This window comes from Watersipora subatra, chromosome 7 (genome assembly GCF_963576615.1).
Source record: "Watersipora subatra chromosome 7, tzWatSuba1.1, whole genome shotgun sequence".
Classification (NCBI taxonomy): domain Eukaryota; kingdom Metazoa; phylum Bryozoa; class Gymnolaemata; order Cheilostomatida; family Watersiporidae; genus Watersipora; species Watersipora subatra.
In genome coordinates, this window is record NC_088714.1 from 238,907 (window position 1) to 262,630 (window position 23,724).

The 23,724-nt window shown below is 36.9% G+C and overlaps 2 protein-coding genes across 4 annotated transcripts in view; one reads left to right on the plus strand and one right to left on the minus strand.

The window, feature by feature from the left end:
* LOC137399518 (RNA-binding protein 34-like) overlaps positions 1–17,529 on the plus strand; it is a 45,802-nt gene extending 28,273 nt beyond the window's left edge. For all 3 annotated transcript variants that reach the window (XM_068085669.1, XM_068085667.1, XM_068085668.1), the window contains exons 3-11: positions 8–220; positions 1,527–1,586; positions 3,177–3,220; positions 3,380–3,463; positions 7,447–7,513; positions 7,636–7,678; positions 8,147–8,265; positions 16,390–16,528; positions 17,138–17,529. In XM_068085669.1, the coding sequence (XP_067941770.1) occupies positions 8–220; positions 1,527–1,586; positions 3,177–3,220; positions 3,380–3,463; positions 7,447–7,513; positions 7,636–7,678; positions 8,147–8,265; positions 16,390–16,528; positions 17,138–17,268 (900 nt within the window). In that variant the 3' untranslated portion in view covers positions 17,269–17,529. The remainder of the gene's footprint in view (positions 1–7; positions 221–1,526; positions 1,587–3,176; positions 3,221–3,379; positions 3,464–7,446; positions 7,514–7,635; positions 7,679–8,146; positions 8,266–16,389; positions 16,529–17,137) is intronic.
* Positions 17,349–20,955, minus strand: LOC137399519 (cathepsin L-like). Its single transcript, XM_068085671.1, has 7 exons — positions 20,896–20,955; positions 20,556–20,698; positions 20,213–20,318; positions 18,838–19,083; positions 18,510–18,638; positions 17,919–18,071; positions 17,349–17,775 (listed from the first exon to the last, which is right to left on the minus strand). The coding sequence occupies exons 2-7, from the start codon at positions 20,696–20,698 to the stop codon at positions 17,554–17,556; spliced, it is 999 nt and encodes a 332-aa protein (XP_067941772.1). The 5' UTR covers positions 20,896–20,955; the 3' UTR covers positions 17,349–17,553.
* Positions 20,956–23,724: the final 2,769 nt, after the last annotated feature.

The following is a 23,724-nucleotide window of genomic DNA, read 5'->3' on the forward strand; positions in this document are numbered from 1 at the left end:
CTTTTAGGAAATTGAGGACACAACTCGTCCAACGTCGTCAGATAAGCTCACGAAAATCCAGGAAGAAGCTGATGACGCAATTCAGCCAAACACGACAGTTGAGAGACGGAAGGAGGTTCGGGAAAAAAGTAAACTTGTTAAGTTACGACAACGAGAAAAGCTAGCAACTGGAAGTCACACAGTGTTTGTAGGGAATGTCCCAGTTGAAGCAGAAAAAAAGGTGGGCATACTTTGAGATAGATACTTACCATAGACTTAGTTTCTGTAAGGATAGGATGGCGAGGCTTGGATCCCCGTCTTTCCATTTCCATCTTTCCTGTAAACATTTGTAGTCGGAGCCTCTGTCCTTTGCCGACTCCTCTGTCCTCTGTGCCTCTGCCAGAGTCGCAGTCGCATCTCTTTATTTTATTACTTTACTCCACGAAGAGCTCACACCATGTTCCACTGCCTAAATGTCTGTATTTACTGATTTTTTATCTGCCAATCTTTGATTAGGAAAGTTTTTCTCAGAAAAGGTTGTATAATTGGTGGCTTTCATTTAATATAAGCAATATTTTCTCATCTCACTCTGGTTGCTCACTCTGAAAGAATACACAGTATACGCTCTTATAACGTATACCTTCTATAACGTAAATTCCTCATGGCGTAAATAATTTATGTAAAGTTTTTGCATTGTACAACATAAAGAATTCCATATAACAAAGTGTCAAGGAGCCGGTGCAAATTCTCAAATTTGGTTTGCATAAGGGAATCTTGTAGTTTGCTCTAAAATATTGATACCTTGTGCCACACTTGAGAGAGAAAATGACATAATTATTTTTATGGCTCTCTCTATTACATGTATATATAATACTAGTACCCCGGCAATTTAGTTCGCTGTTAGAGATCGTCAGGTGTGTCGACAAAGCGCAAATTATATGTAACTGCACAATGATTCTGAAATACTTCAATACGGTCTATTGGTGCTGGCGTTAGAGTGTTGATATACCAAACTGAATGTTGCTAGTTTCATTACTGTATTACTTGTTGGTAAGTCGAGTGCTTTGTTACGACCAGCTAATTGCAAAAAATTAGAGTACAGTCGAACCCCAACATAGGAAGTTATTCTGTTCCAGTATTTGCTTCTCATGTCGAAATCATGGTATGTTGAAGCACATATTTTCATGAGGATTGTAAGTTGAATGTTGACTGTACAAGATGTCAACATATCATAAGCTTTAGTTGACAACACTTTTCTACTTTTGGAGAATCATAATGTAACACCCTCTTGATGCTTAATAATGTCACAAATTAATGCGGTAAATGCTTATTTTTCTCTTGTGATGAAAATATGGTTCCTGTACATTCAAGTTTGAAATCAGCCCAAAGAGCCTAACAGATACAAAAGGCTATGAATTGCTACAAAAACACTTAGTGTATGTTTTTTATTAGCTGTTGACTTGTGGTAATAAACTATTAGCTGTTGACTTGTGGTAATAAACTATTAGCTGTTGACTTGTGGTAATAAACTATTTCGTTTTATACAGGATATCCGTAAATTCTTTAAAAAATATGGGACTATAAAATCTATTCGATTCCGAAGCCTGGTAAGTTTTATCACTATACCTGTCTGTACGTGTCTTCTACCTGTAACTTTTATTATACCTGTTTATATTTGTTGTCTACTTATCACTTCCATTATACCTGTCTATGCAATGTGTGTTCATCCTTATCACATCTACTTAGCACATTCATTATACTCACTTCGACTACTTCCACCTGTTACTTTTATATTCTCTGTTTGTACTGTGAGTATTTACTCTACTCACTTCCACCTGTTACTTTTATAGTCTCTGTTTGTACTGTGTGTATTTTTTCTACTCACTTCTACCTGTTACTTTTATATTCTCTGTTTGTATTGTGTGTATTTACTCTACTCACTTCCACCTGTTACTTTTATATTCTCTGTTTGTTTTGTGTGTATTTACTCTACTCACTTTCAACTGTTACTTTTCTATTCTCTGTTTGTACTCTGCGTATTTAATCTACTCATTTTACCTGTTGGTTTCATTATCTATTTTTAGTATTATGTTCACCAGTCGGCATCAGAATCAGATTACTTCACTTTATCTTAAGATCTCATTTATTGTAATCTATTTATAATGCAAGGCTTGATTTTGTGGACATATGCTGTTAGTCAAGGTTCATAACATTTCACCATCCATTATTGTTTTAGTCTTTCCTTATCTATGTTTCTCTGTCTATTTCATCCTTGTTCACATCTGTTTCTGTCTCTTATATCCTCATCCATATCTCGTTCATCCTAATTCAATCATGTTTTATATCTCATTTCATCTCTTTTCTATCCGTATTTAAATATATTTTCATTGTGTCTGATCTATCTTTGTCTATACATTATGCCGGCTCTATCTTACCCTTGTCTGTATCTTTCCATTTCTACTCCACTTTTATTAACATCGGTCTTGTTTTTCTGTTCGTTCTTACTTTTGACGATTTATCTCTGTAACCAGACGTTTAGAGCTGCATTTATGATCTAATGTTGGTATCAATGATTTAATGTTGGTATCAATGATCTAATGTCGGTATCAATGATCTAATGTCGGTATCAATGATCTAATGTCGGTATCAATGATTTAATGTCGGTATCAATGATCTAATGTCGGTATCAATGATCTAATGTCGGTATCAATGATCTAATGTCGGTATCAATGATTTAATGTCGGTATCAATGATCTAATGTCGGTATCAATGATTTAATGTCGGTATCAATGATCTAATGTCGGTATCAATGATTTAATGTCGGTATCAATGATCTAATGTCGGTATCAATGATCTAATGTCGGTATCAATGATCTAATGTCGGTATCAATGATCTAATGTCGGTATCAATGATCTAATGTCGGTATCAATGATCTAATGTCGGTATCAATGATCTAATGTCGGTATCAATGATCTAATGTCGGTATCAATGATCTAATGTCGGTATCAATGATCTAATGTCGGTATCAATGATCTAATGTCGGTATCAATGATCTAATGTCGGTATCAATGATCTAATGTCGGTATCAATGATCTAATGTCGGTATCAATGATCTAATGTCGGTATCAGTGATCTAATGTCGGTATCAATGATCTAATGTCGGTATCAATGATTTCAAGTCATTCTACCATTCTAGATGCGGAAGGACATTACGAAGCCACTAAAAGCAAGTGCTATAAAGTAAGTTGGAGCTATCGCTTCTTTCCATGACATTCTTGACCCTTTGTTTTGACAAGTTGCCGTTTATTTTTCTCTAAATGTAACCTGTTAACATAAGGTAGGCTTATTGACACTTTATCTGTCATGGCTGGTACGCTTCACCCTAGTCTTGTATCGTAGAAGGGATCTACATCCTCTTTGCAAGGCTCTGAATGTTTACATCGTGTTTGAGGAGGAGCGTAGCGCTAGTCGAGCACTCAAAAGGTATGTGTAGTAACTTTCCTTTTACATTATACATGTTGGCTCATTTTTGTTCATGTCATATTATTTCTCTGTTTTAATAATTGAATGGAAGTGAGTAATACTTGCTATCTAGGGAACAACTGTATGCTTTCCGCTTTAATTCCTCTATTTCTTTGGTTACTTGTATGGCAGCCATCATTTCTTTTCATTGAATATTGTTTCAAATCTGTTGAGTACAACGTCGTGAGACAACCCGGATACATACGATGGAATATAAATAATTATTCAAATATTCGTAATGGTTGTTAGTCAGAAAAACAAAGAAAGATGGTGGTTGTTTACATTTGTTTTTTTTTAATATCTGAACAAAGGAGAAGGAGTAGCTAAATAGACACGAGATTTTCACAGATGTTTCATCAAGGCTGCATTTATTTAGATTTATATAACCTCGCTACTTGAAGTTAGATTTATATAACCTCGCTACTTGAAGTTAGATTTATATAACCTCGCTACTTGAAGTTAGATTTATATAACCTCACTACTTGAAGTTAGATTTATATAACCTCACTACTTGAAGTTAGATTTATATAACCTCGCTACTTGAAGTTAAATTTATATAACCTCGCTACTTGAAGTTAGATTTATATAACCTCGCTACTTGAAGTTAGATTTATATAACCTCACTACTTGAAGTTAGATTTATATAACCTCGCTACTTGAAGTTAGATTTATATAACCTCGCTACTTGAAGTTAGATTTATATAACCTCACTACTTGAAGGTAGATTTATATAACCTCACTACTTGAAGTTAGATTTATATAACCTCGCTACTTGAAGTTTATTATCGTCCTTTTTGCTTCTTCAACTCTTTCTGCGAGTCATTTAACATGAAGTAAGAAGGAAACAAAGGATTCCAAGCTGAATACTATATTGATACCGCCACAAGCGAAACTCAGCTAAAATCGGTCGCAATCAAATCAACGCAGAACTCTGTGTATGACACAACGTCATAGTACATTGTCACGCAAAATGGCTTATTAAACACAGGCACATATCAATAATAAAATTGTATAATAGTGAAATGCCTTTCTATTACATGCGCAGTTCCCAAATCATGTTTGCATATTCCTATATTCAGCATGAATTGTTAGTTACTACTGACAGAGACTGTCATGTTGAAATAGGGTCTTGAGTAAGCAAAGCAGCCTGAAATAAGTGGTCAATGTGAGATAAATATTAATGCGTAGGTATTGTATTGGTATAGTTTCTCTGAAAAATGGTATTTCGCCTTCAGAACAAAGCTGTGACGATTATGGGTTATTAGCTAAGGTTTCTTTAGCGTGTACATTGTAACAAACACTAGCAATGTGAAGGGTTTAAGAACACTTCATAGATTATAGTTTGGCCATCTCAACTTAATCTTGTTTTTGTCTTTTGGTAGAAAAAACTGTTTTTAAATAGTTTCACTAGAGTGGTGATATTGCTTAGATGGCATTAGTATCCAATATATCTGATAGTATCCAACTGTCATGCACACCAACTCAGCCATTTTATCTACAACCAAATAATTTACAAGTATAGTCATACCTCGACGGATGAGCTTAATTCGTTCTGGGACTGAGCTTGCGTGTCAATTTTCTCATATCTCACAGCAATATTTTCTATATAAAATAACTAAATAGTAATTACAAAAACACATAAAAATAGTATATGTGTTACAATGGAAAACATGTTCTTAATTGTTGTAATTAAGAATCTACCTATGCTCTAGAAGAGCATCTACCTATGCTCACAAAGTAACAAATACCTATTTAGTGGTTATGATCTGCATTAAAATGTAAAATTATTATGTACAGTACTGTATTGATTTATTACCTTTGAATCAAATGTACTGGCTAACGACAGTGTGAGAGACTTGACAGCAATACGATTGGTACACCAGACTTTTGTGACGCTACGTAGTAACATAAACTTTAAATTTAATATGAATGAATTGAGCATGCTAAACACACACTTGAAGAAAAGTTTTAATTTTTTACTAAACTTAATTCTAATTTTGTCTTCGTTTTCATGCTCTTATTATCTTCTTTCGGCCAGGCACTTTTTTTCTCGCTTTCACCATCACCTTTATCCAGCCTTTCCAATACTTTTCAAACTGATCCGACGAGGAAGACCAAGCGATGCTGTTCTTGTAAGCTGCCTCTCACATACTTAGTCACTTAGCGACGGCATCAACATCGCATCGGCTCGTTCTCAAATCTCTCATATGTTGGGGCACTCGTATGTCAAAATATGACTGTATTTATACTGTATTTTTTTGCGTTTTCTGAAAATGTATCAATGAAGAGCTTGTGTAGATACCGTAAAATCTCTAATTGAATGCCATTGTGCTTTATTTTTCAATCCTTCCTTTATAGTGGAAGTCAATTAGAGGTGGGGTTCATATAGAGGCTGGCGTTGTATTTTTCAAATGACTCGTCAGAATTTTGGGAAAATAAATTTAGCCCTTTTGCAGGCGAATCGAATGTCGTCTATATTCTGCCCTCTTCATCCGTTAAAGCAATATTAAACCTTTTGGATGCAATAAATTTGCTAACTTAACTCCAACCTGTCAAAGATCTCTAAAGATAAATAAGCATTAAGAAACCGAGAAATATCGCTACCAGTTGATATCTATTGCATACAATTAACCTGTGATGATATTATAGCCTGTGTCCTGCTTCGCAAATTATTGGGGCTTTCAATTTTTATATCAAATGCTACAAGTATATATATATATATTCATAAACAAGTTACATAAACAAACCATACTTATATTACATGCAGAAACAAAAATTTACGTTTTAAAACAAAAATATTTGCATTTGCTCGGATAGCTACGTTCTGATTGTTGCTTTCAATGGAACGAACATCTTCTGGTTGTCCAACCTTTTCCTCAATGTCTTCTGACCTCAACTCTTATTGTGCATTGCTGAACTAATCAATATTACCATCCAAGCAATTTTTGGCAGAGCAAAACTTTTACGCGTTGCATTTGTGCTAAATGCAACACGTAAAAGTTTTGCCTGCTAAATGTAATCTTTCCAAAACTAGTCGACTAGTTTACATCTATTAGTTGTAGATGGAAACTAGTTGTTGACATCTTCCATCGTAAATGTAAACCAGTTTTCATATACTTTGAAGTAACAAGACCATGTTAAACAAGGAACTACTATCAGCCTGAATCTGATGCAGTTACTAATTATTTTTATAGTGTTGCTTTCAAAGTTTTAACAAAAAAACCAAAAGCCTTGGAGTTGAACAATGAGAGAGTTAATTCCTTTGATGTAACCGAGTCATTATTCGTACGATTTTGTGGACACTTTTCTACTGGTCATTTGCTATTATGGGTTCGTAACAGTCAATGTCAAAGCGGTGAACAAATGAAGGTGACGTTCAAATAGAGGTGGCGTTCAATTAGAGGTTTTACGATAGTTCACATTTTTGAGAAGGGCCCTTATTGTCTTTACTATGAATGTTGTTCAAATACAGGTAGTAAATCAGTCATTGACTCTGAAACACAGTTTCAGCCACACAATGATATGAGTTGAATATGTGTTAGAATCTAGAGTTTGTATCATTTGTAGGGTCTAGCACAGAATGTTCAAGTATGTAGAGCATTCACAGTCATAGAATTTGCTGTTCACGAATTTGTCTGGTATCACCATATTTTAACACTCAACATCATTGTCTTTGTCAAACTCGGTATGAAACGTTTGACATCATGTTTAATGTTAACGCTGAGTCTGGCATTTTCAATCTTAATTTAACCCAAAGTAGGTCTGAAAACTAATAAAAAATTGTCTTGCCATAAATAAATTGTAGCCAAGAGCTATATATGTAGATATATATGAGAGTTAAAGACATGGGGCGGTTCCATAAAACTATAAAGGATTAATACTTCAGAAAATACAACAAAAAGCCTAAATTTATTCAACCAATTCGATACATTGAATTCTTGTAGAAATGGAAAGGAGTTCTTAGGCAGCCATCTGAGAGTGGATTTAGCCTCATCCTCCGTGGACAAAGAGGTAAGAAAAACTTGAGTCACTGAGTTAATTTTATTCTTACTGGAATTATCTATAACACAGGTTTGATGTGATCTACTCTGTATCTCTTTTTTAGATCTCATGCCTCTCTATTTTTTTTTCAGCCCAACAGAAAGTGCAGTGTCTTTGTTGGCAATGTTCCCTTTGGTGAGTTCCTCTTTGGTTATAGTTTTACCTGTGATCCTGTTAGTTATGACGGTATTCTTGCTCGCGAATCAGTAGATACCGTTGTGACTCCTTGCTTAGCGTTTGAGTCTTTGCTTAGCCTGTGAGTCCCTGCTTAGCCTGTGAGTCCATGTTTAGCCTATGAGTCCTTGCTTAGCCTTTGAGTCCCTGCTTAGCCTCTTCATATTCTCATTATCTTGTTTATTAGAACTGCATTTGTTGTGCGCCTCTGCTTCAGTATAACACCTTGTTTCTACTGATTAAAGCGCTTGCACAACATTGTCACATGACATGCCATCACACCTTGTATGACAAGCTGTCACACCTCATATGATATGCTGTCACATCTCATATAATATGCTGTCACACCTTGCATGACAAGCTGTCAAACCTCATATGACATGCTGTCAAACCTCATATGAAAAGCTGTCATATCTTTTTATATACCAGATGCACACGAAGAAGCACTTAGGAAGCATTTCAGTGGCTGTGGAGACATTGTTAATGTTCGTCTCATCAGAGACAAGGAGACAAGACTCGGCAAAGGCTTTGGTTATGTTGAATTCAAGGTACATGTATGTTCTCTTATATTTTAATACTTGAACAAAATACCTCAAGGATTATTATCAGTCTCACTAGGTAGCTTTCGGTAGATGCTCAAAGATTCCTGAAATTGTCACCCCTATTGATACAGTCAATAAACATTGCAGGAGCTATTGTATAATAATATTATAGTTTTTATTGAGGATTGGTTTCAGATTTAAGTTGAAACTAAATTTGAATTTGTTCTAGAGACATCAGCTAAATGCTTTTACTTCGATATGTGATATATAAGCCTATAAAAGTACAAGTGAGTGCCAGAGTAGTGTAAGTGATATATTAATATACCAGAGTAGTGTAAGTGGTATATTAATATACCAGAGTAGTGTAAGTGGTATATTAATATACCAGAGTGGTGTAAGTGTTGTATTAATGTACCAGAGTAGTTAGTGTAAGTGTTGTATTAATATACCAGAGTAGTGTAAGTGTTGGATTAATATACCAGAGTAGTTAGTGTAAGTGTTGTATTAATATACCAGAGTAGTGTAAGTGTTGTATTAATATACCAGAGTAGTGTAAGTGGTATATTAATATACCAGAGTGGTGTAAGTGTTGTATTAATGTACCAGAGTAGTTAGTGTAAGTGTTGTATTAATATACCAGAGTAGTGTAAGTGGTATATTAATATACCAGAGTAGTGTAAGTGGTATATTAATATACCAGAGTGGTGTAAGTGTTGTATTAATGTACCAGAGTAGTTAGTGTAAGTGTTGTATTAATATAACAGAGTAGTGTAAGTATTGTATTAATATACCAGAGTAGTTAGTGTAAGTGTTGTATTAATATACCAGAGTAGTGTAAGTGTTGGATTAATGTACAAATATTAACAATATGAAAGCTATTGGCCAACCTCTAGAAACTCGATTCAAAAAACAAACATTGTTAGTCTAGCTTGTCATTTATCAAGGGCTACATAGGTGAAGGTCATCTGTAAGAATTGCTTCAACTCTAAGTTCTCTCGCAAAATTTCCGTAGTCGTAGTAAAGATGAACAAACAACATAGTCTAGACCGATGTGCCCGCGGGCCGTGAGTTTGACACGCCTGGTCTAGATCGATGTACCCGCGTGGCCCGCGGACCGTGAGTTTGACACCCCTGGTCTAGACCGATGTACCCATGTGGCCCGCGGACCGTGAGTTTGACACCCCTGGTCTAGATCGATGTACCCGCGTGGCCCGCGGACCGTGAGTTTGACACCCCTGGTCTAGACCGATGTGCCCGCGGGCCGTGAGTTGATACCCTTGGTCTAGACTGATGTACCTGCGTGGCCAATGGGCCGTGAGTTTGACACCCCTAGTCTAGACCGATGTACCCAGGTAAAGCAACCGAGTGAGTCTAACATGCCGTTTCCATGCCAACTAGCTCGCAACATTTAAACCACACTTGATCTAATGTGCTTTGGCTTTTGCTCAGGTTTGTTAGTCAGTTATATGCCGTCACTTGCCAATCAACTGAGGCTAAAGCTCACAAACGTCAGATTTTTTCCCAATTGCTGAGTGAGTTCTCGTACTAGCTCAAAATCGTTTTCAATGTCATCTCAGTGAAGACACTCCTGAAGCCTTTGTTAATATCAGGATCTCGGGTGTAAGGAAATGATACTATGGTGCGCATACAGAGTGTAATCTGTATTTAGAACAAGGTTTTATAGCACACTGGGTACAGTCATACCACGACATATGAGACTCCCAACAGGAAAATTTTGAAATACGAAGCAAATTTCGAGCAAATCTTTGCCTTGGTATGCGAAAAAAAACTTGAGATATGAGACGGTTCTCGATGCGGCTACTAGGTGGCATCCTACTAGGTGGCATCCTACTAGGTGGCATCCTACTAGGTGGCATCCTACTAGGTGGCATCCTACTAGGTGGCATCCTACTAGGTGGCATCCTACTAGGTGGCATCCTACAAGGTGGCATCCTACTAGGTGGCATCCTACTAGGTGGCATCCTACTAGGTGGCATCCTACTAGGTGGCATCCTACTAGGTGGCATCCTGCTAGGTGGCATCCTGCTAGGTGGCATCCTGCTAGGTGGCATCCTGCTAGGTGGTATCCTGCTAGGTGGCATCCTGCTAGGTGGCATCCTGCTAGGTGGCATCCTGCTAGGTGGCATCCTGCTAGGTGGCATCCTGCTAGGTGGCATCCTGCTAGGTGGCATCCTGCTAGGTGGCATCCTACTAGGTGGCATCCTACTAGGTGGCATCCTTCTAGGTGGCCAGGTATGATAGAGGCTGCTTATGAGAATAGCATTGCTCTGTTTTTTTCATCGAATCAACAAGATTTTAGGTCAAGTGCAGGTGAAAGTGACTTTAATTGCGAGATAAAAAAGGACAAGTCAGAAAATGAAAATCAAAAATGAACATGAAAACTAGAATTAGAATGAAATAAAACAAAATTGGAATTAAGTTTAGTGAAAGATTTAAACTGATTTTTAGCATATTAAACTAAATTCATCTTATCCCACGACCAAACGAGCAGAGCGAAGTTTGAGAGTTTTTATAATAATTGCATGTTCACACAACTTACGAAAACTATTCATCAACAACGTCGCAAACCCTTGTTTCGAAATCTCATCAACAAATTTAACCATCGTTTTGTAGAGTTGTTAAAGTATAATAACGATACAAAACACATATAAGCCTATTTAAATATGTTACCAGGTCTTTGAAAATTGTCGACAGTATCTTAAAACTTACCCATCTGATCGGATTATACACAAATAGACAGATTAATTTGGCCGAAAATCGCCACAAAACGCTTGAAAAGCTTGGTTTAATAAAAGTTAAGACCGGCCTACGATACGCCAATAAAGCCGTGCGACAGATAGTAGAACTATTTAGCAGAGCGCATTTCACGAGAAAACCGTGCTCATTTCACCAGTCTATGGCATTGTTTACTTGTAATCGAATTTATCCGAAGGTTTCTGTAATAAACGTAGACCATTTGAGGCGTAGACCGATTTGCAGGTACGAAATTGTGGTACACAGTTTATCAGCCTATGTTTTTTGTCCAATCACCAAAGGTTTCATTAAATTATTTAAAACGTTAGCCGAAATTCTTTACAACTTATGTACAAGCTAGGGCCGAACTACAAGGCCCCTTTATGACGAGAAAATTTTTTGATTATTTGATTGATGATATTTTTCTAACGATTCTTATAAGATTATTACAACATTTAATTGTAAGAATAATCATTCGAATTTACAAGATCGAAGTATATAGTGACCGACGGTGTGCAATATGTTACTGTTATTATTTTTCTAAAGATTTTGTTGATGATACTGCGGCTGTGCCCAATATCGCGGTACTGCCAAGTCGTTTTTAATATTTGCAAAATTAAGTAATAGGCCTACATTTTCTTATAGATATACATCTATTTCTATGACAACCAGCTAAAGTCTTTAAATAAATATCACAACTTCTTGATATATTGGTTACTATGACCAATGATATACAACCCCCCCCCCCCCCCAGCATGTGTATATTACACAGCAGCTTGCCATTTTACTTTTAATATTGCATTTCTCCTATTGCAGGGGAGAGATATAAACACATAATCTTTTCTTTTCATTATTGCTGTTTGTTGTACATAATAACACTCAGTACATTACAGCTACCATTGCAGTTATCCTATTGCACTCTGACTGCTAATAATTGCCATCTGACTGCTAATATTGTTTTTCTCAACCATCAGTACCCTTTCTTTTTTCCAATATTACTTTGGTCGTGGGCTGTATGACAGGGGAATTTCTAGTGTTAAATCCAAGGTTTATGTTGCGTGGCATCACAAAAGTCTAGTGTAGCTAACGCGTTGCCATCAAGTCTTACTCGCACCTCCGTTAATTTTTACCGTCTGTCTCGAAGGTAAGAGCTCTATAAAGTAGCGTACATAATAATGTTAAGTTTTATTGCAGATCATAACCATGAGATAGGTATTTGTTACTTATTTAGTGCATGTTGTGAATATGAACCATTAAAAACCTGTCTTTCCATTGTAATATTATGTTTTTAAGTAAAAATTTTTAAAGAGTTCGATTGGAATTATTTGTATTCAGTTATTTTATATAGGAAACATCGGTTTGAGATACGAAATAATTGACATACGAGCCCGGTCCTGGTTGCATAAATCTCTGCATGCCGAACTATGACTGGCTTGTCATCAGTGGAATCTTTAGAGGAGCATAATATTTGAGACTGTGCTTCTTACCAAACCTACAAAATAAAAATATGGCTTTACAGATGGTTTCATATACGGTGTGAAAGAAAATTAAGTAACGACTACGCGTGGGCGCATGTACAGCCCTGGGTGTCTCTGGAAGTTGTAAAAGGAAATGACCAGTATGGGGCTCGAACTCGCAACATACCCATTATTAGCACGACGTTCTAACCGACTGAGCTAACCGGCCCGTGTGCCTGTGCGAATCTGAAGCCGTATTAGATCGGAATTTTCGCCATTGTCTTGGGAGTTCAATTGCCAGTACATATTGGTCTTACTATTACTATACATGTAGCTTAAATACATTCCCTACATAACCTATGCCCCACTGGCTAATAATACTGACCTATGCCCTCACTGGCTAATAATGCTGACCTATGCCCCCACTGGCTAATAATGCTGACCTATGCCCCACTGGCTAATAATGCTGACCTATGCCCTCACTGGCTAATAATGCTGACCTATGCCCTCACTGGCTAATAATGCTGACCTATGCCCCCACTGGCTAATAATGCTGACCTATGCCCCCACTGGCTAATAATGCTGACCTATGCCCCCACTGGCTAATAATGCTGACCTATGCCCCCACTGGCTAATAATGCTGACCTATGCCCCCACTGGCTAATAATGCTGACCTATGCCCTCACTGGCTAATAATGCTGACCTATGCCCCCACTGGCTAATAATGCTGACCTATGCCCCCACTGGCTAATAATGCTGACCTATGCCCCCACTGGCTAATAATGCTGACAAAGCAATAGGAATAAAGATGAGTAGTGAGAAAGCAAGGCAACCTTTGTGGTAAGAAGATTGGTTAAATCATAGGAATTAAAGTGTATACAGTCAAACCTCTATATTCCAAGTTAATAAATGTGTACAGTCAAACCTCTATATGCCAAGTTAATAAATGTGTACAGTCAAACCTCTATATGCCAAGTTAATAAATGTATACAGTCAAACCTCTATATGCCAAGTTAATAAATGTATACAGTCAAACCTCTATATGCCAAGTTAAAACCATCATCATGCAACTATTCCCACTGTATAAGTAATATACAGTCAAACATGGATAACTCGTCCACGGATAGCTCGAACACATGGTTAATTCGAACATTTCCTTTGGTCCGTTCCCACGTAATGATAAATTGCTATAGATAACTCGAACTCAACACTGTTAATTCGAACTGTTTTTTTGCCCAACAGCTACCGAAACGGTTGTTTTCGCTTTAGAAAATCACTTTATTCAAAGCCATAGAGGTAAACTTCATCTTTTCGTAATTCATAAGCGTCGTTATTACCACAATTGGCAAAATATTTTTGTCAACGACTTTTCTAAGTTTGGTGAAATTTGATTTATACTGCGATACGATGAATAGCACGGGCTAGCCGGGTCACGCGCGCAAGAATTTTTGCCACGCACATACAAAACAAAAATCGCATGTTGTTTTGCATGTGCGTGGCGAAAATCCTTGAGTGCGTGACTCGGCTAGCCCGTGATGAATAGTTTTCCGACGTTGATTCCGTGTTGAATCAACGTCGGAATGTTGAATGTTTAAAACGTCTTAAAAATGTTGTAATTAAACGTATACGTTGTCTGAGCTACAAAAAACTATTCATCGTTTGACCTAAACACAGAATACGTGTGTACATTCAATAAGTATTTATTAAAAAAGTGTGAGTGATATAGAATGTACCGTAAAACCTCGTAAAACTTCTAATTGAACTGCCTCGGAGTGTTGCTCTTAACGAATCCCAGGTAAAGTAAGGTAATCTGCATAAACTTAAAGAAAAAACGGCAAAATTGATCGTGGGTAAAACCCCAAAAGAAAAAAATGTCTTTTCTTTTGAGCATTTCAACAACGATCAAGTTTTGCCAATGTCAATCTGAAAAACGTCCTGGCAATAACATCACCTCAAACAACAAACCAATCTCAAGTGATAGAAAAATCTCTACTTTTTCATGAAAACGTTTTAAACTTTACATTAGAAGCATTTAATTTGAAACAAGCCATTTGTGCTTTTGATTTATATTATAGTTTGTATATGTACATGTATCTACTAATAAATAAGTAAATATATGGACTTGTGACAGTGCTCTGATAACTTGAATGCTCTGATAATTCGAACGCTTTTGCTCGGTCCCTTGAAGTTCGAGTTATCCATGTTTGACTGTATTTGTAATCCTTTGCGACTTTGTATAGTCGAACCTTGGCCTATAAGCCATTAAAAAAATTTGCACTAATGGTGTCAAACTTGAGCATATAATTTCCTAAATAATCTTTTGAAACATTCAGTTTTGTCAGTAAAGAAACAAGCTGGTACCAGTTAAAAATATGACATTAAAATAATAAGATTATAAGATATAAGATCAAACACTTTTTTACATTAGTTTTGTTGCTCTACCGCCAAGCATGGGCACTGCTGAACCTCTCGGAATATTGTGTACATCTATTATGATAGTACTGATATACTATATGAATATTGTGTACATCTAATATGATAGTACTGATACACTATAGGAATATTGTGTACAGCTAATATGATAGTACTGATACACTATAGGAATATTTTGTACAGCTATTATGATAGTATTGATATACTATAGGAATATTGTGTACATCTAATATGATAGTACTGATACACTATAGGAATATTGTGTAAATCTAATATGATAGTATTGATATACTATAGGAATATTGTGTACAGCTAATATGATAGTACTGATACAGTATAGGAATATTGTGTACAGCTAATATGATAGTACTGATACACTATAGGAATATTGTGTACAGCTAATATGATAGTACTGATACACTATAGGAATATTTTGTACAGCTATTATGATAGTATTGATATACTATAGGAATATTGTGTACATCTAATATGATAGTACTGATACACTATAGGAATATTGTGTAAATCTAATATGATAGTATTGATATACTATAGGAATATTGTGTACAGCTAATATGATAGTACTGATACAGTATAGGAATATTGTGTACAGCTAATATGATAGTACTGATACACTATAGGAATATTGTGTACAGCTAATATGATAGTACTGATACACTATAGGAATATTGTGAATAGGTAATATGATAGCACTGATATGTTCCAACTTTATGATACGGACTCAATCATCAACCTGGCCAATCAGAACAGTATTCATTGAACGCTTTCGTAAAATATTTATTTGATTTCAGTGCGTTTTTCAAACTACGTGCTGTTTTGTGCAAAGTTAAGAGTGTTAATAAACTGAGTGAAGTGTTCAAGTCATTGCCTGTATTTTAGTGGCGCTCAGGCTACGTCAACCTGAGCCTATGTTGAAAACTCTTTGATCTACATATATATCTATATATCATATATATCTATGTATCATATATATCTACATCTCTCTGATATGCATTAAATTTTATTGATAGATAATAGTTTTGTTATTGAGCAACAAACTTAACAACAAAGATAATTAAGTGGTGGTGCAGTGCTGTACATTAATATAGTAATTTATTTACAAACAGATTTGGTTTGGACGACTGTCAGTGTACGTCGAGGCACTTTGTATACCAAGGTACAAGCTAATAAGCTGTCATGATATTCAAATTAGAAGTAGGCCAATCCTTTAAGTGAATTTCAATTTACAGATAACACTTTATTTTAATCCACATACCACACTTTTTTTAATCCACAGATAATACTTTTCTTTAATCCACAGATAACACTTTATTTTAATCCACAGATAACACTTTATTTTAATCCACAGATAACACTTTACTTTAATCTACAGATAACACTTTTTTTTAATCCACAGATAACATTCACAGATCTTTGTTCATCTGCTTACGGTATAAATAACTTGTTTTGATTAAACTATTGGTAGACAGCTGATGGGGTAGCTTTGGCGCTACAGATGCACGATCATGCATTTGGGAAAAACAAGTTAAGGGTGCAGCGATGTCTTCGGCAAACTAACAGTTCTCAAGTTGTTGGAAAGGAGAAGTCATGGTCTGGTGCATTTGGTCAGTATATTTTTATAGCAAAGCTGCTTGCATGTACATGTATATGTGTAATGTTTTGACTTTGTATGTCTATTGTGTTCTGTCATTGTTTCATGCCTGATGTTGTATGTCTGTTGTGTTCAGTCATAGTATCATACATGATGTTGTATGTCTGTTGTGTTCTGTCATAGTATCATGCCTGATGTTGTATATCTGTTGTGTTCTGTCATTGTATCACGTCTGATGTTGTATATCTGTTGTGTTCTGTCATAGTATCACATCTGATGTTGTATATCTGTTGTGTTCTGTCATAGTTTCATCATTGGTGATGTATGTCTATCTTGTTTCTTTCATTCTATTTTGTGTAGGCTACTTATGTTTGACAACTAAGTAAACCTCTATAATATCTTTGAATCTCAGGTAATCTGGAAAGTTTGGCTGACATCCGCTTTGAGTGGTCACGCGCTAATGTCATGTTTTGTTACTAATGTATAATTCTATCAATAAAAACCAGGTATTCTGTAATTGGACCATAACTGAACAGTGAATGATGTCACTAAAAGTATTGATGTCACTCAACTCAATTATATGTGATGTATTGCGTGTTTTGAGATCTCGTTTGTTTTGCAGCTTCCAGGCACAAAAGCACAAAGGTTAAGAAAACATCAGTAAAGCAAAAAACCAAGGCACGCGTTGCTCGCGGGAACAAACCCTCTCGACGTGGCAAAGTAAAGGCAAAAGCGAAGAGAAAGGCCAAGTGAAACTACTATTGAAGGGATACAGGGGCACCATAAAGGCAACACCATTGTGTATAGTTTCTTTTTATTATTTTTTATTATTCATATCAATGGCTCTCATAACATCAATTCTAGAGATTTATAAACAGTACGAGGCAAAACTATTATATAAAATTATGCGTACATTCGCTTGAGCAATGGCAGGTGTCAACTGCAATGGCAGGTGTCAAATGTATTCATGAATGTTACTATAAATAGTAAAGATATAGAGCAGAAGTAAGGATGCTGAGGTTCAAGAAATGAACAGATTTAAACTGTTGGATAACTGGCTTGGGTCGCGATTCCACATTGGTTATTCTTATTCTTCGACATCCAGACGTATCCTTCCTTGCCCCAGGTGGTTCCCCAAGAGTTTTTGACTAGCCAGTACTCGGTTCCATCTGTACTAGTTCCATAGCCAACTGCGAGGACACCGTGGTCGAGTCTGCTCGAGCTGCAGCGTCTCTCATTGTAAATACCAGTTCTGTAGAGCTGAAAAACAGAGTGAACCTCGTACCCCAAGGACTAGAACTACAACTCAGCATGCTCACTCAGCATGCTCAATGTCTGTGGTCTGTTCTTATGGTTGGCAACCGAGGAAGAGGGTTTATTGAGCAGTATAGGTTTCACTCTACCTGGAATGAGGTGTGGCTGGCATCGATGGCCACAGAGACCGGCCCTACAGACGCAACTGCCATCATGAGAGAATCTTCACTTCCCCTCTTGATATCAACATATCCAGAGTCTGTTGCTCCAACATTTGATTGCTCAAAGTGGCAGTGGCCATTCTGTAACATCAAGTAAGACATTCTAATAAAGTTGCATCGCTGTCTTTGAACAGTGTCTCTGGTGGCAGTATATATATAATATACAGTAAAAATTGCATCCCAATGCTATGGTCAGCTGTTCATGCCACAAGCAATGTTTTCCAAACTAGTGGATCAGCCAGAAATCTGCTAGTTGGCTTGTCTGCTATTGCCCATTTGGAGCATCTGCTAGGGCCTAGTTTGTACACTTGCTCGTGCTTAGTTGGCACGTCTGTTAGTGCCTAGTTGGCGTGTCTGCTAGTGTCTAGTTGCAGGTCTACTGCTGCCCTGTAATTGAGCCTAAAATGATTAGGAAATGAAGATTTTACTAGTGTCTATTTTCTGTTGCCATCACAAGTTCAAAGTCAGCAATCTTCAAATGTTGCCTAAAATACACAATTTTGTCCAAGTGCAACTTACTTTAGCTTTGTATGGATAGGACTCTTCAGTATCAATGCCTCCATTCTTCTTGATATAGGTGAATCCATTGTCCATCAATCCTCCGCCACACCCCAAGTTCCCTTCGGCCTTTGAGCAGTCAACCAAGTTCTGTAATACGCATTCATGTCACTGGTAATAAAATGTACATGTATATAGCTTGGGTATAATTGTCTTGGCTTAAAGACTTGCAGTTTTTAAAACTTTCTGCTGGTTACACCTGACGTATTGCATCCTGCTTAGCAGTGCTGGCACCAATAATTTAATGTAGAGTCACAGATAAAGTTTGCTTTGTTTGCACTCCTATTACCTGTTCTGAAAGGCTGACAAGTTTGCCTGTAGACTTAAAGTGCTGCCCTTCAAGAGAGCCAGTAGTCGAGAATGCCCAGCATGCACCACACTGCTTCTGATTCTTGACCTCAGTCACATAGCCTTTGGTTCTCCAGTCAACTGAGTCAGGTGCAACAAAGTTGCTCGGTGGCAGGAAATGAACGGTTGAAGCATTCTTCATGTCACTCCGGTAACCATTCATGATGGAGACAAATTCTTCATTGCTCTGTAAGGATTGCACTTACAAATGTAGTAAAACAGATCAGAATATTTATTATTCCTGGCCTGTCTGTTAAACGCTCCCTTGTAACCTAATAATCTGTCAGTGTACTAACAAGTAATATCTAAAGGACAGTCATGTGACCTTTTGAACTTGAGCCAATTCTTTATCTAATTGTAAATACTCCTCCCCTATTTCCTCCCCTAATTTATTGTTGGTAGCGTTGAGATAAGATTAACACAATATCTCCCACCGATGCATGACTTTGTGCCAGTCTTCTGTTTGCTGTCACAGATTGCATACGGGTCAGTAAAGTTGTTCAACTACAGCGAACCTCGCCATATGGTTTTAATTCATTCCAATGTTGGCAAAAAGAGAGAAATGTTGTCTAGAGGGGCATAGAAACCCATGGTAATTATCTAATGCAAGCATGCTCTGGTAAAATTCATGAAGGTTTTATATATGTAATGTACATATTAAAAATTAAAAACAAATTAGCATGTTAACCTTACTAACTATAGTTACATACAGTAACTTTATTGTATTTACTGGTTACGATCTGCAATAAAATGTAACATTACATTGTACTATGTGCAGTATGTACCATAAGATGAGAAGTTCTTACAATTGAAACAGACGTACAAAACGTTGAATTTAACTTTAATGAATTTAGCTCACTAAACACATACCTAAAGCTAAGTTTTAGTATGTATTTTACTAAACTTCAACTTTGTCATCGGCTAAAGTTTCATCACTGATGTTTTCGTTTTTACTATAACTGATAATGAAAAACGTCAAACTGAGAGAGATCGAGCATCGTATCTCGTTCATGCATTGTGGGAGATATTTCGTCGAATAGCATATTGGCATTTTTGTTATTCCGACATATTCAGCACCCCGACTGCCCCGACTTGAATTTCGAGAAAAAATTTTGTTATCATATAGCGAAAAAAATTTCATTGTGTCAAAAAAACCATTGTGTTCCATAACGTTAGGCAAAAGAAATCATATAACAGGGTCATAGAAACCCGAGGGCGGACTGTATTAGTCTCTGAGTAGCTGATAGTAAATGTGTGTTCTCAACTGGCAACCTTTTAACTGTTATTACTAGAATTAGCTTTGTATGTAAACGTACCATGTCTGCATACTCATTGATTCCTAGTGTGTAAGTGTGCAAGCCCATGTCGAATTCCCTGTTGTGGTGTGCAATGTAGTCGACATGTCCTTCCCAAATCATTCGTCTAAAATATTATATTCTAATTATTATTGTCAAACTGAGCTGATATAACATTCTGGTACAAGCTGGCTAGTGTTGATCAACAGAGGCTAATGTTTCTAAGGTATCACATATAAATCTTTCAGTTGAATCAATTTTCCGCCCTTACTCATCTAGGAGCCAATTTTTGCTTCTATAAGTCGCATCGCAATGTCTGCAAAGTTAGATGCAAATATGTATGGGAGCAAAGTGTATGGGTTACCTCAGAGTTTCCTCCTCTTGGCTTCCGTAAGCCTTGCTGTGAACATTCTTAAACATTTCCCAGTGTTCATTGAGGTCATCATTTAGCACAGGAGCTGAGAGAACAGCGAGGAAACAGCTGACAGCAATAGTGAGTCTCAACATCTGGAATAGTAGACAAACCATTTAGAAAACTATTTGATAATTAAAGTTGTTTTCTCCTCGTACCATTCAGCTGAAAGTGAAGCAGATGCCATGACACCTAAAGCTGTTGATTCTGCATCTTATATTTTATTAATGTTAGTATAGAATAGTGAGAAGTAGTTTACACTGACATTTATGGGCCGTGTACAAGTACTTACCTTGGTTGCCAATGTCGTTACTGTTTGTCGTCCCTTCAACTGGAATGTTGAAGGCAAGAAGGAGGAGGGTTTATATACTGTCTCTTATCTTTCCTTATGACCACTTGAGGTGATAGTAAGTCATAAGATGTGCCAGAAATCCGCTTTATCTCTTCATTCATCGGCCCATTTGTTCAACTTGACAGTTTTAGATTTTCCTTGCCTCTTGTTTGTAGGAGGTAATTTTTATAAAGGTGAAGTTTCTTGGCTGGCTTCGTATAAATCAGCTTTACTCAAACCAATAATATAAAACCCCCAACTGTGGGAGTTTTATATCATTGATCAAACCCTCTCCCATGCTTTTTACTTACATGTCATATGCCATCTATTAGTTCATGTGGAGAGTCATTCCGTTGTCTTTAGGGCAGGTCTGTCACTTTACCATCAGCTTGCAGGACATAGAGAAAAATTACCTGGTTGTACTTCTATACAGCCATACAGCTTTTAACACAAAAAGTTGTAATGAAAAGTGCTATTTGGCATTAAAACTTTTACTGTATGGACAGCACCCTTGAAGGGCTAGGGTCAAGGCCGTTTTTGTTTATGTGCTTGTTTTCTTGAATTGCCATATTATCCAACACAGAGGTTCCCAACCTGGGATACAAGTACCCCTAGGGGTGCATTTTAGAAAACTAGGTGGTACAATTAACAAGTTATAAGCTTAATAAATTTCTGGTTTGTTTGGCTTCAATTATTAATCACTTTGCTGAAACCACTGCTATAGGGCTATTATTGGTATCATTCTAAATCCAATTAGTTTTTCCATTCAGAAAAACTCAGGCATGAATGGTACAATGTTTATTATGATAGTAAGTAGACAAAGCCGGCTCTTCAGGTAGAGCTTTGTGTCATGGCATAACGTCCAGCTGGTAGAGCTTTGTGTCATGACATAATGTCCAGCTGTGTGTCAAGTTACACCCAACAAGTGGTAGGTTGGCAGTTTACTCTTAAGGCTCCTTGTGATAGGGGAGTTTACTAACAGCTCTGGCCTTTTACTAGTGGTAATGTTGTTACATTCTATTGAGCCCAACATTTACCAGCAGTTTTTGTTTTTTGCATTAAAATTGAAGATTAGTAAATAAATTTTTAGATTCATTTTCCATTTTTAGATTTGACTATTCAATTATAATGCCAGCAAAGAAACGTTCGTATCACACCGAGCACATTAAATAGAGTTTCACAGTGATTGAAAGACAAGGGAAGCAATTGCCACAGTGTGTTTTGTGTCTGAAGGTCCTTTCTGAATCTACTATAAAGCCAAGCTTTCTTAAACGCCATCGAGAAGCAAGTCACGCTGACAAGGCCAAAAATTATATTGCATATTTTCAGAGACACGAATGAAGCGCTAAAAAGGTCCGCTGGGATGAGTCAGGCCATTTTGCTCAGGAACACAAGAGAGTGGTACATGGTTCCTACCTAGTGGCGCTCAGGGTAGCAAAAGAAAAGAAGCCACATACAGTTGAGGAGAGATTAATATTACCCTGTTGTAAAAATATAGTTTGTTGTGTTAATCGGAGATAGTGCTGATGCCAAACTAAATACATTGTCACTATCAAACAACACTGTTCATAGGAGAATCAGCGACATGGCTGATGATATAAAAAATACGGTTCCGGCACAGATAAAGGCTACGCCATACGGCCAGTTTGCCATTCAGCTTGATGAATCTACTAATATGTCAAGCTGCTCTCATCTCCTGGTATTTGCAAGATATGTTTATGGTGAAAACTTTAAAGATGAGTTCCTATTCAATCACTCGCTACAGCAGAGAACAAGAGGAAATAATGTTTTCGAAGCTGGGTCCCTTTTTCTTCTTCAACATGCAGGTCTTTCCTGAGGAAATGTATGTGCTTGTACCACAGATGGAGCACCAGCAATGATGGGTTGCAGGTCTGGGTTCCGTGCAAAAGTATTGCAAGCCATTTGCTCAACAAAATACCTCCATTGTGTCATCCATTGTGTCATCCATTGGCAGCAAAGACTCTTCCATCAAATTTGAATTTTGTGCTCTCAGATGTTGTTTCAATAGTAAATCATATAAAAAAAAGCATCAGCTCTAAACCCAAGGTTGTTTCGTCAATTGTGTCAAGATTGAAATGCAGACCATGAAAACCTCCTTTACTACACAGAAGTGAGATGGCTTTCTAAAGGCAATGTCCTGAATGAATTTGTGGGACTGATTGATGAGATTGCAGATTTCTTTGCTACACAGACTTCTGAGAAAGCTGCAAGATTCGGTGAGAAGTTAAGGACTTCAGAATGGAAATGGAAAGCTGCATATCGGAGAGATATCTTCTTAAGATTAAACACTGTCAACACATCACTTCATGGAAACTCTACCACTATAATCAATTTTACAGACAAGCTTTGAGCATTTATCATGAAGCTAGAGATGTGGAGAGAGAGAAAGTCAATGCTGGCTCATTTGATACGTTTGATAGCTTGTCAGAAGTATTGCTTTCACATGATTCAATTTCATTCATGAAAGATCTGGTTGCAGACCACCTCTCTCGGCTGGCTTGCCAGTTTTAACAATATTTTCCTGACTTAAATGATACAGATTTGAAGTTGGTTAGAAATCCATTTAAGTTAACTGTAGCTGATATTGATAGTGACATGCAAAAAGAGTTGATTGACCTTTCCAATGACTCTAGTACACATGATAGATTTGAAGATTTCGTTCTTAGCAAGTTTTGGTGCTCATTAATTACATCCTACCGAAAGCTTTCAGGGGTAGCTTTAAAAGTGTTGCTCATATTTCCTAGTAGCTATAAGTGTGCGAAAAGGGTT